The following is an 18,559-nucleotide window of genomic DNA, read 5'->3' on the forward strand; positions in this document are numbered from 1 at the left end:
CTAAGTCTGAGAAGCAATGGTCTGATTCTCAGGCACTATAATATAATGGTGACTTAGAAGAAATTTGGTAGGAAATGAGCATCCCCCTTTTGAGAGAAGTTCAAAAGGAAATAAGATAAAATATGACCAAAGCACATCTTTGAGGGTTTGCCAGCTATAAAAGGCACAAAGTAAATTCACAAATTACCATACACTGATTTCAGATTTAAGCTACTAAAATGTAAGATTTAATGCATTATAAGTAAGTAGTATATTAAGTTTAATGCCTTTAAAAAAACTGCTTTAGGAAATAATCTAACATTCTAGGAGCCTGAAAAGAAAAACTAGCAAAAGAATAATAGGCATTCTTTGTTCCTACAAATTTGGACTTGAAAAACATAAGTGCAAACATAGTATTCAAAGTGATTTATAGCAAAAATCCATTAATTACAGTTGGGGGTTAATGACTGCATATATTTCACAAAATTTGTTTAAATATATTTTTGAAAGCATATTTTGATCTTACTACTTATACCAACTCAAATATTTTGATCTTTTTACTTATTGTACTACCAACTCAAATGTTTTCATGTAAAATGCCTACTTAAAAAAATAAAAATAGCCAGGACAGACACCTTTTTGTATTTGAGGTTCTCAGATATATGTTCACATTGATACACACCTTTGCAATGAAAAAGGTAGCTTTCAGCCTACTCAAATATATGTGAATTGGTAGGAACCAAAAAATGGTGGTTGTAGTTCATTTTCATTAATACTTTGCAAAAAGAGAAATATGGGGGAAAATGCAATTGGAGGGTTAAAGCTTCCTTATTATTATTAAATGGTCATTACCTTTTTGTGTCGATCAGCATGTTTATAGGTATTCAAGGAGTATTTTTATGAGAAAAACCTAGAATACATATTTTTTACTACATAAAACATTTAAGTAGTACATAAATTAACTTCCCATTAACAGCAGGGAAGGGGTTAAAGCTAAACATATAGTTTTACTATAATTTAGAGCTTTTGTGCTAAAGCAATTCGGTGAGTGTGTTTCCTTCTTTCACATTAGAAATAAGTCTTTATAAATATGGTCAACCACTATGGGTTTATTTAGTAATGACTCAGTGATGATTAATTTCTCATAATCAGCTCTTGTAAGTTTTCATGGCATACAGACTTTCAAGAGAGCACTCCAGGTAGCAAAAGACACCTGTTACCAGATTTTTTGGGGGTAAATAATTCAACTATTTTTAATGGAAGACATTAGACAAAGAAATTAGATAACTTAGATAAAAGAGTTGGTACAGTATAAGACACCAGCAGTGTGCAATGCCATGTTAAGAACAAAGGCTATTATACTTTATCCAACTATACAATTTTTAAATTATAAGCAAAGCCAAGTCTGACTTTAGGCCCCGTATTGGGCTCCACACTGGGAGTGGAGCTTTTATATAGCAAAGCCTTACCAAATCAATATACCATAAGTTCCAAAGAAGTGGGGTTATTTTTAGACTACATTTCTTTTTTGAAATTCAAAACATTTCAGGTAATTAGAAAAAAAACTTTTACAGATGAATTCACTAATTTTTGTTTAATGACAAATGACCTACCAAGGCAACATAAGTTTCAAGGCTACCATCCCATTTTCCTGACCTTACTCCAAACAGAAGAATCACTATATGATTCTAGAATCTCAAAACAAATACATTGAGCATATTTGATATTTGGGACTTTCTGAAATCAGTTTTTAAAACTTTATTTTACAAGTGAAAATTGCATTTTTAAATTTTGTAATAACATTTCTTCTCTAGAGATACAATTTACTCATTCATATCTTCAAAACAAAAAAAAATCATCAATATAGAGGATCAGCATAGTAGTATCCTACTGATAAAGGCTACACATACGTATTCTTATTGGTCTCCAAACCATTGGGAATTTAAGGTTCTCTAAGCTTTCATTATTTGTATGCAATGTTAGAGAAAACCAGTTTATCAATTTGTGATTTAGTAGGTCATGATCAGGGTAAATTATACTATTCCAGTGAATAAATACATGTCCATCATTTCAGAGGTAATTTAGGTCCCTTTTATGCCAGTACAGGACAATTATCTAGTTATCCAGAAAATCAAATTTTATGAAGTATTCAGAAAGTAGCCCATATGATGGGCATAATCTAGATGATCTTAGCCTAAATTTATTCCTTGATCCTCAGTAAAGTGCAGTGACTCCAGATGTATGTTCTACAGATGCAGGATTTCTTTTCCTTGGTCAGTGCAGAAATACAGTAATTTGTACTTCCTGAAAATACCTTTGTTTATCCATGAAGAAAGCTTACTTTTATTTGCCTTTGTCTGGTTTTGAATTCACATGTTTACAGACTTTTCCAATGACTACATTTTCTCTTGTATTTCATCAGGTAACATTTGAAAGGATATTTATTTTGTAGCTTAACTATTTTAAATTCACTGTTGGCCAAGTTAATAATAGTGGATAGTCTTCTTATAGAGAGGGATTCTAAATCAATGAGTAGATACCTGCTAGCTCTAATCAACAGGTTGTACCTCCTGTACTTTCCCTATATTTGAGAACTGCATACTACTGTATTATCCATGGCCTCAGGCAACAGACCACAAAGGATTACTAGAAGGAAAAGAAATAGAGCATCATATTGGTCCTTTCTTCCCACCCCTCCCAAAAGGTCAAAGCATTTCAGTGGCTAAGTTTTCAAGTTTTCTTATCTGGAATGAAACAGGAGTTTTAGGAATTACTGATTGAGTTGAAAAGGGACAAATAACACAGTAATTTCAAAAAGTGTTAACAATTCTGTGAAGATTATGTATCAATGTTGCCCTAAGCATTGTTGTTTTGTTTTTGTTTTAAGATTTTATTTATTCCTGAAAGACAGAAAGAGAGAGAGAGAGAGAGAGAGGCAGAGACCAGGCAGAGGGAGAAGCAGGCTCCACGCAGGGAGCCCAATCAATGTAGGACTCGATCCCAGGACTCCAGGATCACGCCCTGGGCCGAAGGCGACACTAAACCGCTCAGCCACCCGGGCTGCCCGCGTTGTTGGTTTTTTTAAAAAAAAATTTTTCTTTCTTTCTTTTTTTTTTTTTTTTAATTGCAAGAGAGTAGGCTTAAACTCAGGAAATAATAGGTCAGTCCATTATCTACATATTCTTCATTTTGGCCATAAGGTCTTCCAAGCTTTCACCAGAATCTTCCACAGTTACCTCAGCTACAGAATCTTCTTGCTATCAACAAATAAGGGAAACATTGTGAAAAATAACAAGATTTACAATGCTTAGGAATACAAAATCACTAAGTTGTAACCATGATCTCTATTGCAGTGGTATTTTTAAAATTGTATTATGGCTAACATCTCAATATACAAAAATGTTACCTTCATTAATCAAAACCTACTTTATCCATTAATGAGTCAAGAACACCATTTTAGGTCTGTGTTTCAAACAGTTTAAAAGGCACTGTGCCTATTTCCACATTAACACTGAATACCTCTCACATCTTAACGCCTATAGTGTAAAAAACAGGAAATACTGCATTGGCATTATAAAATAGGAAAAAGATGAAAGAAGATAAGCAGACATTTTCTCTTATATGACATTTACTTATGGTAAATCAGATTTTGGATGTACCTTTTTGGGAATTGTGTATGCCACTGTAATTCCTTCAGGTAAGTCAGGAACTGGACCTGAAGAATTTTTTAGTTCCTCTTCTGAAACCTCAGATACCAACTCAATACCTAGAAAATTAAATTTTATAATAGTTTTCAAGGAACTTAATAAGCAATAATTACTCAAAATCTGTATAACTTAATTCTATTTCCTCCCATAAGACATTTGATGATGCCATTTCAGTTTATGAAAGAATTCCTACCCCACTCATTGTCTTCATGTATTATCTCTTCCTCTTCTTGAATAGCCTCCTGTTTGGGCAATGCTGCTACCTTTTTCTGTAGAAATCAAACAGTATCAATTTATTCTTACTCATTCTCAGGCATCAACAGCATTGAGCAAGAATTCAGACAGGCTTTTTATTTTACTCAAAGCAAGAAAGACTTCAACAGATTTTTTTCACTTTTGGAGCATGGTGAATTTTTTGCTGACATTTCCACCTTAGGGATACAATCAAGAAAACTTTCAAAATCCAGGAATCCATCTATCTTGTATTCCAAATCTAAAAAACTGTTTTAAATTATTGTCCGAATAATATGACCTCTCACACATTGTGATGGATTGGTGTATACCTTGTATTCTTCTTGGTGCTTCCTGCAATTTCGGTCATCGCACTGAGGATTTGGCTTCATGGACATAGTAGGGAAAAAATCTTGCATTGCATTATATCCAAGGTAAAAACTAACAGTACCAAAATTTAACAGAAACCTAGAAAAACAAATCAAAGTACACTTAAAGAACTAAATCATAAAGTATTAGAATTTTTTTTAAAAAAATGGTTTCTAAGTACATAATGATCTTTGTAACAAAATAGTACTTTAAGATGTCAGATTAAAATATGAGGAATCCCTGAGACATGGTACTAAATCTAACTACTGTTTAGAAGTTTTTATACACAACTTATTATAAAGTTTACAATCTTAAATGTACAGTTCAATGAAATTTTCCAAAAGTCTTCACCCATGTAATCACTACCAGATCAAAATACAGAACATGTCGGGTATGCCACAAAGCTCCCTTGTGCTCCCTTGTGCTCCCTGCCAGTCAAATCTGATTTTAGAAGATTATATGGAGAGGAAAAATCCCATATAAAATATAAACAAAAGGAAAAATATTTGCAACAAATGTTAATATACAAGACAAAGAAACTGACCAAATGATAAGCAGACAATTCACAGAAAAATGTAAGTGCTCACCCCTTTCCATAAACTGAAAATTAAAATGAGATACCCATTTTTCACCCATTAAATTAACAAAGATTAAAAAGTCTGATGATACCCAATGTTATCAATTGGTGTGGCTGAATCAGGTACTCCAACATTGTGACAGAAATGTATAATACTTTTGAAGGAGAAATTTAATACTCTCAAAATAAATATTGCATAAACTCAAATTCCACTTCTAAAAGTTTGTATCTAGAAAAATCTATACAAAAATATATGCAAGATATTTGCAGCATTGTTAATAAAGCAAAATAAAAAAATCTAAGTAGCTTTAATGTCCATCGATAGGGGCTTGGCTACATATTATACATCCTGAAGAGAATAGTGTATAACCGTGATTTTTCCCCACCTTTTTTGTAGCATACTATAAAAGGTTTTTAGATAGGGCCTACTGAATTTTGTGTAGTTTGTAAAGTGAAGTTGTCTTATATGAAATAGCCCTAGACAGTTGCCTTGAGAGTTCTCATACATGCTTTTCACAATTTTTTTGCTGGTAGCTGACACTTCTGGTATTAGGGTGCTTCTGTATATCATGCTGCAATTTGTTCTTATTATATTGGACGGTTAAGAAACATAAAGCTTACTAAAGTTGTAAAGTGAGAGAAAAAAATGGCCTGATATAGAAAAAAAAACCTTAAAAAGGTTCTGCTTTTAATAAAATGTGAGTTGGTTCAAAAATTCTTTGACATTAATTTTAGCTGCAAAGAAATCTTTGCCCTTCTTTTTTGCTGTAGTTTAGATGATGTGGTTGCTGGATATGTTTTTGGATAGCAGAGATATTATCCTCATTAATGTATAATCACATTGGTATTATTTTTAGTAAGAATTAAATAAAGAGGTATGTTTATGCCCTTTGGTCAAAACTGCAGAGATTTAAGTCATTTGGTCACTACTTCATAAATACACTAGTACCACTGTACCATTTAACAAGAGCTATTCTAAATGCAGAGTAACATGTGTATTAATATGTTTAAATTAGATATACTAAGATATGTATGTAAATTAAAAGTACATTATATTATGCATATATAAAAATGTATGTATATTTAAAACTAGATTTTAGAAAACTACTTAAATAGTAATTCCAATATTTGAGATGCTTTATGAAATATATTTCCATCAAAAACAATCAAGACTATTCAGAAAAATTAGCCCTCACTCACTTTAACACATTTTGAACTAAGATCCCAGCAACCACTCCCATAGTGGTAGGAAGACTGGCTGCACAAACACCTTCTCGTTTCAGAGTCTTTTCATCAATATTTGCAGCAACTACAAGTGGTGGAGCACACTACGTGAAAAAGAATGAAAGAAAATATATTTCAAAACAAAAGGAAAAAGTGTAACATAGTATTCTATCACATTCAAAGTTTGTTTTTTCTCTGAATACATTTTCAACATCCCTAGGAACTCTAGTACTTAACAGTGGGGAAAAAAAAAAAAAAAGCCAAAATAAATCATGCATACCGCAAAACAAGCAGATTCTCCAGGAATTATGAGCTGTATATGCCCTGACACAGCATTTTCACTGACCCCAGACTCCATCCACGTTTGCCCAAGTTCATTACAAGCCTTAGTAGAAATAGGTGAAAACATAACATCAAAAGAAGTAATTTACCATAAGTTCTTTTCTTGAAAAATTGGGGTTTAACTAAATGGATTACCAAGATGTTTTTAAATTTTTCAAGAGAAAGTTATAAATAGTGGAATTCCCTGGCAAATGCCACTCTCTAAAAAGTAAAGTGACAGCATTTAAGCAAGCAGTCAATAAATACCTAATTAAATTGAACCATTAGGTTTATAGGATATATTAAAGTAAAAATTCATTTTTCTAAAATAATTTCATCAATTAACTGCAAAATCTCTTTTGAAAAGTTGAAAACACAGTAATTCAAAAGAATTTTATTTCTGAGAAACTAGGTTTGTAGGCAATTTATATTTATACCTAAAGTAATGAAAGTCAAAACCAATGCTGACAAAGAATAAGACATCTTAAGATTAAATCTTTATCTTAAATATTGTACTTCAGAAGTATCTACTATGTTATAATTTCCTGTATTGGAGGAAATAGGATACTAAAAACATAAGCCACATCAGTAAGGCTAGACAAATCCCACAGCCATTAGAATCTCAAAGGCAGGCTAAGAGATCATTAAAAATTAACAGAACACATAAGGGTTTAAATGCAGAACTATACAAGAAAATAGATGAATCCATGAGTGTTAACATCTTAGACAAAAGGAATACTTACTGTATTTATTGTCATCCGAGCTTCAAAATTGTCCACGCAGCTAAGAACTAGGTCAACAGGTTTTCCTTCTTCTAATCCACCATTACTAGGTAAAGCAAATAAATTTTATTGGGGAGCGGGGGAATCAGGACACAAAATACCCTCTAATTAGACTGCATTTGTTCAGGCACACATTTATTCTTTCAGTAAATGAGTACAATCATGACATGGTATTTAATATTAAAGATCTAGTAAAGAGTATTAAGTAATATGAATATAACATGAATGATACTACAGTTCTACTCCTGGAAGGCAAAAAATTACCATTTCCCTATCAGCTTCCAGACTTTTATTCATGTTTCACTCCACACGTAATAAAAATTGAATACAATTCAATATCTCAGTGTTTGTTACAACATTCTGCAGGAAATCACTTTCACATAGAAATACAATCTAGAACACAGAACTTAAAATTGAGGATCCCTTTTTAATCATAACAAGTTTTTTGTTTTTTTTTATTGTTGTTACTATTGTGTTTTTGGACAATACTTAACTTTTTACTGGGCTCCTAATACATAAAGACCGCACAGAAAACTATTTTAAAAACAAATATATATTGAATGTATGAACTCATTGAGTTAAATAAACATCAAGAGATTTTCTATTACTTGTTTAAGCTAGACACTGTACAAAATATTCATAAATAAAATTTACCTTATTCTATCCATGAAATGTTGAAAGTTTTCGACTGTGGTTATATTGTAGTTGTGTACTTCAAAAAGAACATCAGGATTAATGTTCCTGAGAGGAAAAAAGGGAATGATTATTAAACTACTGGTAGGAATACTAAATGAAAGCAGGAAAAAGAACTGAAAAAGATCATTTATGAGGTTAGAAAAATGGAATTCAAACTATTCAAAGAAAATCCAAAGTCCTCTTCTATTTATTTTGCCCCACTTCAAGGACTACCACATTCACAACATTTTGACTGCATATTACAAAACTATTCCCATCATGTATGTGCTTAGAATTAAGCTCTTATCACCTCTGTTGAGTTACCACTGAGCCTGACAAAAAGAGCTTCCCTATTCCTTATTTAATTCAGTGCAAGCATGTTTGGGGCCACAAAGAAACTTATTAAAGGTTGGCAAGGCAGGCCACTAGTGTCAAATCTATTTTTATAAAGTCTGCAAGCTATGAATGGTTTTTCCTTAGAAGAACGATGTTTCGTAATAGGCTAAAATTACATGGAATTTAAACTTCAGAGTCCATAAGCAAAGTTTTATTGGAGCAGCCATGCTCACTCATTTTTCTATTGCCTACAGCAGCTATTGCACTACAACTACATAGCTAGACAGTTTCACAGTTGGCCCTCCAAGCCTTAAATATTTACTACTTCGCCCTATACAGAAAGTTTGCCAACCCAGTTCCAAGAGGTAAGACAATCTGTATAGTAAAACCTGCATTTTATAGAGAAAAGTTTGTGCATTAACTTAAATAAAAATACACGAACTAAGATTTCACTATAGTCTTTAATTGCTAATTCCCTTTACCTCAAAGTATATTCTGCTGCTTGAACTTTACTTAATCCTGCTTGATGAGGTTGGAAGAAAAGTCTATTCATATTGGCCAGTTCCACCTTGTCATAGTCAAAGAGTAGCAACTAAAATGAAAACAGTGGTATTTTGATGAAAAACATACCGAAATATAAGCTAAAAATAACAAAGAATCAATTAGTGGACTTTACATTTGATGGGTTTTAATAGTTTGACAGTAATATTAGCTAGCTCTAAAAATATTAATTCATTTAATGCTCATATAGGTATAAATGAGACAACTATGACACATGCCCCAAAGCCACTCAGCTAATACATATGAAAATGAGGTTCAAATTCAGGCATTCTCAACCCAGCATCTGCACCCAAACCCTAATACTTACTGCCTCTCTAAAGGATTCACTGAAAAACTGTTTATTCCATTTCATTCCAATTGTTTACTGAAGACCAAGAACACATTAGAGAAGTGAAATTTTAAGATAAAAACAACAAGGCACCTGGGTAGCTCAGTTAAGCATCTGAGCTCAGCTCAGCTCATGATCCCGGTGGAGTTCCATGTCTGGCTCCCTACTCGGCAAGGAATCTGTTTCTCCCTCTGCCCCTTCCCTGCCCATGCTCACTCACTCTCTCTCAAAAAATAAGATTAATAAATAAATAAGATAAAAACAAATGCCATAACTTAAAACCATAGTATAACATGACTCCCTTTGTGACTAGGACACCATTTTTAACCCACAAACAGAAATATCACCCCAAACAGAATTACTACCCAGTAAGTTAATTGTTGTTTCCTTCCATGTATTTAGACATGACAGCATTTCTCACACTCACACACACACCTTTTTAAAGATTCCATTTTTTATCAGTAAGAACAGGTTGCACCCAAATATTTCCAAGGTCCCTTCCTTCATCTAAAATTCTGTGACTAACACAATTCTCAGCATCCTAAGTTTAACAATAAAAACAAAAGTATGGCAAAATGCCAGGGTAAAGTGAGCACAGAAGCAAAGGTTACAGCAGTGGTTGAGGGGGCTGTGGCTTATGGTGCATTATCCTGTACACAGCTAAAATTTAAAAAAAAAAAGGGGGGGGTATGGGAGGGGAATCTTAATAACGAAATTAACCCAACCTACAGAACAACCCCTGGGTAACTCTTAATATCTTGCTAGAAAAAATGCATCTCCTCTGTCTGCCCTCTACAATTTTCTGACTCGACTTAAAAGTCTCCAAGATACTGCTAACTCTGGGAAACGAACTAGGGGTGGTAGAAGGGGAGGAGGGCGGGGGGTGGGAGTGAATGGGTGACGGGCACTGGGTGTTATTCTGTATGTTAGTAAATTGAACACCAATAAAAAAAAAATTCCAAAAAAAAAAAAAAGTCTCCAAGATATAGTTTATTTCAGCTCATTAGACACTACTTATTAAGTCAGGCCAAGTATTAAATTTGAGTCATCAGCTTCATAGCTGGTTTATAAGTGACTTATAAGTGACAGGAAATCACTTGAGTCATCAGCTTCATAGCTGGTTTGTAAGTGACTTATAAGTGACAGGATATCTCAAATTTGGGGATAGGAAATATCAGTTGTAGCTCTGTCACAAATTAGCTCTGATCATGGATAAGTCACTCACTTTTTAGGCCTGTATCTTCCTCTGTAAAATAAAGGAGCTGATCTAGATCTGGTGATCCAGGACACCTCAAAGGGGTTAAAAGGTGGGCTTGAAGTCTCCCATCTTGCTTCGTGATCAATTGGCAAGAAAAAGATTTCAAGATTACATTTCTAGATAGTATCTTTTCAATTAATGTATCTGTAAAAGTTTCTTTGTAAATATTATGTGTTCTGGTGTGTCTAAGATTCCAAACAAAATGATCCCTGCATTTCCTCAAGATGTTTAGTGACAGTCTGGTAAGCAAAGCAGTCTGGGCAAGAAATAGGAAATGCAGAAATAGGCTTTGTCTGGTTGCATATAATCTTTGCTCTTTAAGCTCTGTGAGCTCTGAAATATATTTTTAGGTTACTTCAGTGTGTTTGACAAGACAGCTTGATATTTCTATCAAACAAAAATGACTTTCATATTGCAACAACCTTTGTAAGAACCAAATAAAATTCTCTCAAAAAGGCAAAAAAAAAAAATTCCCTGTTTAAGCATGAATTAACTCCTTGTTTATCTGTTTTATATATTGAAAAGAATTCTGAAACTTAACCTATGAGATCCTTAACTTAAAACTTGAACGCAGGGATCCCTGGGTGGCACAGCGGTTTGGCGCCTGCCTTTGGCCCAGGGCGCGATCCTGGAGACCCGGGATCGAATCCCATGTCGGGCTCCCGGTGCATGGAGCCTGCTTCTCCCTCTGCCTGTGTCTCTGTCTCTCTCTCTCATTCTGTGTGACTATCATAAATAAATAAAAATAATAATAAAAAATAATAAAACTTGAATGCACATTGGAATCCCTTGGAGAGTTTTTTTAAAAAATACTGATGTCTGGGTCCCATCCCCAGAGGTTGATTCTATTCTATTATAGATAGCAAAATTTTTTTGAACTTCTCAGGTGATTCTAATCATAGAAATATTTGATAACCATTGTTCTAGATCCTTGCTACTCAAAATGTGGTCTGGACTAGCAGTATCCGTATCACTGGAAGCTTATCAGAAATATAGAGGCTGGGCAGCCCTGGTGGCTCAGCAGTTTAGTGCCGCCTTCAGCCCAGGGCCTGATCCTGGAGACCCGGGATCGAGTTCCACATCAGGCTCCCTGCATGGAGCCTGCTTCTCCCTCAGCCTCTCTCTCTCTCTCTCATAAATAAATAAATAAAATCTTTAAAAAAAAAAAAAAGTAAAGAAATATAAAGGCTAACCTTTTTCCTGGGTGGGGGGGCTAACTTTAATATATATACAAATCATATGGAGATTTGTTAAAATACAGATCCTTAATTCAGCGTGTCTGGCATGGGGCTTGGAAGTATTTATTACTAACAAGCTCCCAGGTGATGCTGATGCTACTACTTAGGGCATCAGACTGAGTAGCAGGGATCCAGCAGTTCTTAAAAATCCCCCTAGGGCAGCCCCGATGGCCCAAGGGTTTGGTGCCGCCTTCAGCCCGGGGTATGATTCTGGAGTCCCGGGATTGAGTCCCACATTGGGCTCCCTGCATGGAGCCTGCTTATCCCTCTGCCTATGTCTCTGCCTGTCTCTCTGGGTCTCTCATGAATAAATAAAATCTTAAAAAAAAAAAAATCCCCCTAGAACATCAGAATCACCTGGGGACTTAATACAAATTCAAATTCTTAGGTGCACTAAAAACCTAAGGAATCAAAACCACTGGGGTAGGGTCTATGTTTTAAGAAGCCTATGAAATGATTCTGAAGCACATCAAAACTAAGACCCATAATCTCCATGATCTCTATTATCCTAGGTCAATCAGCTGTGATTCTTTGATCAACTATAACCAATCGTTGGCTGGCTTTTGTAAACTTCAAAGACTTTAAAAGGTTAATAAACACTTATAGAATTTTTATGTTGCCTTTTCTATATTGATAAATAAATGCCAACTTGGAAACCATTTTCTTTTAAAAATTTGGGGCATGGGGATGCCTGGATGGCTCAGTCAGTTGAGTGTCCAACTCTTGATTTCAACTCAGGTCATGATCTCAGAATCCTGAGATTGAGCCCCACAATCTGGCTCCTGTGCTCAGTGCAGACTCTTTGTCCCTCTCTCCCTCCCCATGCTCACTCACTTACACTCTCTCTCAAAAAGTAAATTAAATCTTTAAAAAAAGGGGGGGAGGCATGGGACAAGACCAACATATTAAAAAGCACTGATAAACTTTGTGGGAAAAATGCTTGCTTTGTCAAAATGCTAAAGAGGGGTAATCAATTGTGGAAAGCTTTGGTATTCAACCACTAAGAATCTAACATCATAGGCTTTACCTTTATAAATCTGAGACTAAGTATACTGATTTCCAGGAAAGATTATCTCTCCTTCCTACCCACAACCTAAATCGATTTTAGAAAAAAGTGAAAGAAAAAAAAAAAAAAGCTACATATAGGTTAAAAGAAATCTAGAGCATTCTCCAGTTCAATTTTAAGAGTAAGAAAGGTATTTTCTAACTAGAAGTTTGTATCTCTTCACCTATCTCACCCACTTCCCCTCTGGCAACCACCAGTTTCTTTTAAAAGTTTTTGTTTGTTCATTTTTGTTTTTTAGATTCCACATATAAGTGAAATCATATATTTGTCTTTCTCTTATTTCACTTAGGATAATATCCTCAGGACCATCCATGCTGTCATGAATGCCAAGATTTCATCCTTTTATAAGGCTGAGTAATATTCCATTATACAAACACACACACCTATCTTCTTTATCCATTCATTTATCTATGGACACTTGGGTTGCTTCCATATCTTGGCTATTGTAAATAAATGCTGCAGTAAACACAGGAGTATATATATCTTTTCAAATGGTTTTCCTTTTCTTTGAGTAAAAAAAAGTCATGAAAATTAAAAGTACAGCATAGAGAATATACTCAATAATACTGTACTAAAGTTATATGGTGACAGGTGATGACCGTACTTATGAGCACTGAGTAATGTATAGAACTGTTGAATTACTCAATGTGTTGCAAAACCGAAACTAATACTGTAGGTCAACAAATTTTTAAAAATAAGTTAATAAAGGGCCACTATTCTTTGAAAAAAAAAAAAAAAAGGTACATGCTTTCTAGTCCATCTTGTATAAAGCATGTTTAAAAAATATGTTAGGTGCCTGGGTTTCACACACTATCAATTTAACAGACTTCTCTCCTAGTTTCTATATTTAAAACAGCCCAAATTGTAATATATCTTATTCCAAACAAAAACTTATTGAACAAAATTGGGATATTCCTTGTTTTATCTGATTATCAGCTTCCATTTGGGTGGGGTTGTGTCTTAACTACTGTGGGTAGAAAGAACAATATGAATAAAGACAGCACAAATCAACAAACCATTAGTAACGAGAAAAATTCCTAATTTGTACCTGATTTACTCCAGAAGTGAGAAGTTTCCCTATGACAGGCAAAGAGAAATGTTTTTACCTTACCAATGCCACATCTTGTCAGCATTTCAGCAGTCACACTACCAACTCCACCAACACCTACTATTGCTACAGCAAAGGTTCGGATTTTCTGTGAAACGCAAAATTATAGATTTGTCGGTTAGCTTTTCATCAAAAATGTCATCAGAAATAATTTTCATTTACTGAAATCATCTTCAAAAACTTGGAAAGGTTTACCATACCTCATAGTCGCTTACGATTCCCATTCGTTTCAATGCCATTAGCCGGCTTAAAACAATGAAAAAATGTTTTAAAGCTTACAATCTTTTAATTGTGATACAGGTAAACACATCATCACAGAAAAACACAATCATTGCTAATGCTTTAGAAGAAATCTTTCAGGGGTGCTTGGGTGGCTCAGTCAGTTAACATCTGCCTTCAGCTCAGGTCATGGTCCCAGGTCCTGGGATAGAGCCTCATGCTTTGCTCCCTGCTCAAAGGGGAGCCTGCTTCTCCCCCTCCCCCTCTTGTTCCCCCTGCTTGTGCTCTCTGGTGTATGCTCCCTATCAAATAAATAAAATATTTAAAAGAAAAAAATCTTTCAGGGGCTTTTACCAGGTGAAACTAAATCACCTGGGCAGCTTTAAAAACACTATCCTTCCAGGTGTATGTAGCCTGTGCAACAAGATTTTTTTCATAAGCTCCTCAGATAGTCTAATGGACAACCAAGATTGAAACAACTGACTTAAACGTTAAGGGTCCAGATGAGATACGTTGAAGTGAAATTTCAACATTTTTCCATGCTTTCTTAGCGTATGTAAATATTTAATGTTTAACATCAGTTGTCTCTGCTCATAATGGACGATGTCTACTTTTAGTAAGTACCAACTGCATGCCAAAGACTGTTAAGTACTTTAGTCTGTTATGTATTTAATATATATTTAAGCCTATACACATAAAATTCCCATTCATTTACACTTTGTTTTTTTAGATTTTTATTTACGTATTCATTAGACACACAGAGAAGCAGAGACACAGGCAGAGGGAGAAGCAGGCTCCATGCAGGGAGCCCGACGTGGGACTAGATCCCAGGACCCCCGGGATCACGACCAGAGCCTAAAGCAGATGCTCAACCGCTGAGCCACCCAGGTGCCCCTCACTTACACTTTAAAGAGTCAAATAGTTCTACCCAGCTTGCTAGGAAATTCTGCAGGCTTCTGGCCCCTTCCTCCCTTTAACCCTCCTTCCTAATTTCCAACTGTTACTAACACATCTCTAACTTGCTAACATTGTTACTTCTGCATTTTCAGTTTTAGGTATCACCTGAAGATTTCACTGGTACCATTGGTCCCTACTCTACACAAACATTTCCCGTGGTCGCTGAGCTACCAAGAGGTGGGATCCGATTCCAATCGGTCCGGCTCTGGTAATCCTTCCTCTTAACCACTGCACCACATTCAACCAGCTGAAAGGACGGGAGCGGACGAGGCTGGCGAAACCCAACAGCTTTTAAAGCTAAAGCTAATCCTGGTCTCCCGCCACGTCCCCGGTTTTGCAATACCGAGAAGCCTTTATGAAACTCGAAGCTCAGCGCTTGGTGGGCTTCACCCCTGATGTCATCTCCTGAGACTTATTACTATCGGTTTTATGCAGAACGAGGGAGACTGCGGCAGAGGCATCAGGTAACGGGACGCCTGATCCCCAGCAGGCCCGGGAGCAGCGCCATATGGCTGATTCACTCGGGTTTGGTTTTGTGTATGTGTGTGCGCCTGTTTTAAGAGAAAGACGGCCTTTTCACCTCTTCGAAGACTCGGCCCGGCGCGTCAGGGCGCAGGACCCCGGCACAAGAGGAGGGAGGTGGGAGGCCGCGGGAGGTGGGCCCGAAGGGGCGCCTCACTGCGGACCACTCGGACACCCTGACTGCACCGCCTCCGCCCCGCCCCGCCGGTCACCTGTAGGGGTTGGAGTCCACCACCTCCGAACTCATCTTCTCGATGCGGACCCGGCCGCCGCCTCCGTCGCCTCCCCCCACGGCCCGCCGACTTCTCTCCTGAGCCAGGGCCCGCTCCAGCTCCTCCACCCGCTGCTGCAGCCGCTGCACGGGCTCGGCCATGGCTGGGACCCCGGCCGCCAGCTCCCCCAGCCGCCGCCGCCGCCGCCGCCGCCCCACGCTGCTAGGCATGCGGGCCCCGCGAGGGGAAGGGGAGGCAGCCGCCGCCGCCGCTTTCCTAGCCCAGAGCCCTGCGGAAGTGCTCCCGGCGCCTCACACTCGACACGTCTCCGCCGCTCCCGCCGGGTTCCCACGGTACCGCTTCCGGTACGCCGCAGTCATCGCTCCCCCTCAGGGGGGAAACACCCCCCCACACACACACACACACACAAAACCCGCCCCTCTTAGCTTCCTTCTTTGCCGGGTCCTAAGAGACAAGGCCGCGGCAGAGCTGTGGGTCATTAGTGTCCAAAGCCCGCGGCCGGCGATATTGCCTTTCCAGCCCGGCGGCTAGGAGAAACACCAGGATCTTTTATTCCTGGGTTCAAGGTCTCGACGGACCCTTTTCTGCACCGGACCCTGTAAGGTCTGAGGCTGCCGGTGCGTTTCATGTGGGGGTTGAAGAGGCCTTTTCGTTCCTAATTGCCCGTAGCGAGTAACAGAGCTTTGCCTTCTTGAAGGTTGCGGCCTCCGACCGTGAGACTGAAATAAGAGTCTTTGCGAACACGCGGAGGTCGTCGGGCTGATGGCGACTAGAACCTAACCGGCCGCACGCAGGCGCAGTGTGATTGGCTGGAGCCGAGCGGTGGCCGCCCCGACGAGTGCCGGCCTCGCCCCCTGGCTGTCGGGCCCGGCTCCCGGCCGCCGGAGCTCGGTGGATTCTGCGTCTGCGCCGCCCGCAGCAGCCGCAGCCATGGCGGCAGAGGCCTCCCCAGAGCCCGACACCGCCGAAGTGTTGCCGCAGCACAAGTTCGACAGCGGGGCCTTAGAGGCCTACCTAAGCCATCACTTGCCCGGCTTTGCGGCCGAGCCCGAGGCCACGCTGACCATTGCCCAGTACAGGTATCGACGCCGGCTTCTCCTCCAGCAGAAACAGATCTGTGCATTGTGCTTTTCTCTCTCTGGCCCTGGGGTGGAGTCGTCATTTCCCCCATCCCAGCTGCTTTTCCTGCGGTGACTCACTGTGCAGGTGGGGGCTGCCGTCCGCGGGTCCCCTTGCGTTTCCTTCAGGGCATCTCCAATTCGAGGACTGTAACGGAAGCACCACAGCATTCACGATTCCAGCTCTGAGAAGGAATCTTTGTAAAAGTTTGCAATTATATGCCTGGAGGGCTCACTGAGACCGTTATGGTTGGAAGCTCTGTGGAATATAAAGAGGTCTTGCAACTTTTTTTCTATAACCATTAGATTTTTTTTTTTTTTTTTCTGAGAAGCAGGTGTAATTCCGTTAAAATTGGCCATATTCTTGGAGATTGAGATAGTGGCACCAGCTGGGGGAATGAATTCTAATCCTAGACCTTCTGTTTAGTAAATCACTCCACCGCTTTGGGCTTTAGTTCTTTTGAAGTGATGGAATGGAACTGGCTGGCGATCCTGAAAGTGCTATTCCCCACCATGAATCTGGCTCTGATCGGTTTTATAATAGAAAACAAATTTTTTGAAATAAAAAAAATAGTATTTTGATAAACACACAAAGCTATAGAAACTATCTTAGCTTTCAGGAAATTCTGTCACTTAAGGACTAGGAATTTAAACGTTACATAAACTCCTGAGAACCAGTTTCCTGATCTGTAATAAGTATCCGTTCCTTTTGATAATTAAGTGCTGTAATAATCGGTGAAATATTTTAAACTTTGTTTACAATACAAGTTTCTAGGCTAGAAACCTAAACTGGTTTTAATTCTGTACTACAAGACTCTGACCCATCTCGATTACCCCTATTTTTATTTTCACACTAATCAATAGTCAAGGAACACAAATGCCAGAGGCCTGTAATACTGTCAGGATGTTTCTTTCTCCAGCTACATTCAGCTCTGTGAGTGCAGGCAAAGAGGTGGATTTAACCCAGGATAGAGGAAGCCAAGCAAATATCATGGAGAGAGGGCAAGTGTATTAAAGATGGACTCAAGGGACTGACAGTATAATTGACCATCAAAATTAAGTGAGTTCAGAAAGGATGTGGTGGGGGAAGGGGAAGCTGAAGGACAGTAAACAGTAGTATGATCAATGGACCGTTGATCCCAGGATTGAAGGATCTTTGGAATGAACGTACCAGCGGGAATGACTCGAAAGATAGATTATGGTCAGATAGAAATGCTTACCGTGGAGGATTATGCAGTGTTTGAGTTCTTAATGTGTAAGATGTGTCCCCTAGAGTGGGTAAAGTAGTATAAATGAAAATATCGCTGAAGTAGAAGAATTCAAGGAACTGACAGGCCTGAGTGTTAGAAATGAACATCTGAGTGAAGTTTGAAATCATGATAGGAGTAGTGTAAATAAAAGCAATAGTGAGTCAATAGGCAATGAGGAGTAGTGTAAATAAGAGCAATAGTGAGTCAATAGGCAATGAGGGAGAGTGATTGCAACAGAGTAGATTGCAGCAAGAAAGGGTGGAATGTGTTAATCTCATAATATGAAATTCAAAATTGGGTGAAGTTTAGGCAGGAAGGAGGGCAACGAGTTTGCAAGTGGCAATGAGTATCAGGAGAAACATCGACTCCATCTCCAGGCCCACAAGATGAGTGATAATAGGGAGAAAATCGACCACTTTAGAGGTCTACAAAGGAAACAAGGTCCTTGTGGAACATTCAGATTTTAGTGAAAGCAAGGAGATGATAGGTCCATTCAGAGA

General features: G+C 38.0%; 2 protein-coding genes across 6 annotated transcripts in view; one reads left to right on the forward strand and one right to left on the reverse strand.

The window, feature by feature from the left end:
* Positions 1 to 1,068: 1,068 nt before the first annotated feature.
* UBA5 (ubiquitin like modifier activating enzyme 5) lies at positions 1,069 to 16,034 on the reverse strand. 4 transcript variants are annotated; one of them, XM_072792759.1, is made up of 12 exons: positions 15,671 to 16,034; positions 13,961 to 14,006; positions 13,759 to 13,848; positions 8,684 to 8,793; positions 7,845 to 7,931; positions 7,152 to 7,236; positions 6,368 to 6,472; positions 6,064 to 6,191; positions 4,250 to 4,385; positions 3,880 to 3,955; positions 3,639 to 3,745; positions 1,069 to 3,236 (listed from the first exon to the last, which is right to left on the reverse strand). In XM_072792759.1, exons 1-12 carry the CDS (start codon positions 15,898 to 15,900, stop codon positions 3,153 to 3,155), a joined length of 1,284 nt encoding a protein of 427 aa, XP_072648860.1. In that variant the 5' UTR covers positions 15,901 to 16,034; the 3' UTR covers positions 1,069 to 3,152. The 4 variants fall into 4 exon arrangements, with proteins under 4 accessions (XP_072648860.1, XP_072648861.1, XP_072648862.1 ...); XM_072792760.1 differs by lacking the exon at positions 6,368 to 6,472 and having other exon boundaries at positions 15,671 to 16,025; XM_072792761.1 differs by lacking the exon at positions 13,961 to 14,006 and having other exon boundaries at positions 15,671 to 15,920.
* Positions 16,035 to 16,517: 483 nt separating this feature from the next.
* Positions 16,518 to 18,559, forward strand: part of ACAD11 (acyl-CoA dehydrogenase family member 11) — a 110,447-nt gene continuing 108,405 nt past the window's right edge. Inside the window, exon 1 of one of the 2 annotated variants that reach the window (XM_072792758.1) lies at positions 16,518 to 16,770. In XM_072792758.1, coding sequence (XP_072648859.1) covers positions 16,622 to 16,770 — 149 coding nt within the window. In that variant the 5' untranslated portion in view covers positions 16,518 to 16,621. Of the gene's footprint in view, positions 17,086 to 18,559 lie in introns of both variants that reach the window. The other variant, XM_072792757.1, reaches the window with a different exon arrangement.

Source organism: Canis lupus, chromosome 22 (genome assembly GCF_048164855.1).
Source record: "Canis lupus baileyi chromosome 22, mCanLup2.hap1, whole genome shotgun sequence".
In the NCBI taxonomy this organism is placed as follows: Eukaryota; Metazoa; Chordata; class Mammalia; order Carnivora; family Canidae; genus Canis; species Canis lupus.

What these genes read in the sequence shown, in the direction of transcription:
- UBA5 (XM_072792759.1), bottom strand. Translation starts at nt 15,900, where the DNA reads ATGCCTAGCAGCGTGGGGCGGCGGCGGCGGCGGCGGCGGCTGGGGGAG. An exon ending in GCAGCAGAATATACTTTGAG is followed by an intron (nt 7,932 to 8,683) that starts GTAAAGGGAATT and finishes TTTTCCTCTCAG; the next exon opens with GAACATTAATCCTGATGTTC. An exon ending in CATACACAATTCCCAAAAAG is followed by an intron (nt 3,237 to 3,638) that starts GTACATCCAAAA and finishes ATTTGTTGATAG; the next exon opens with CAAGAAGATTCTGTAGCTGA.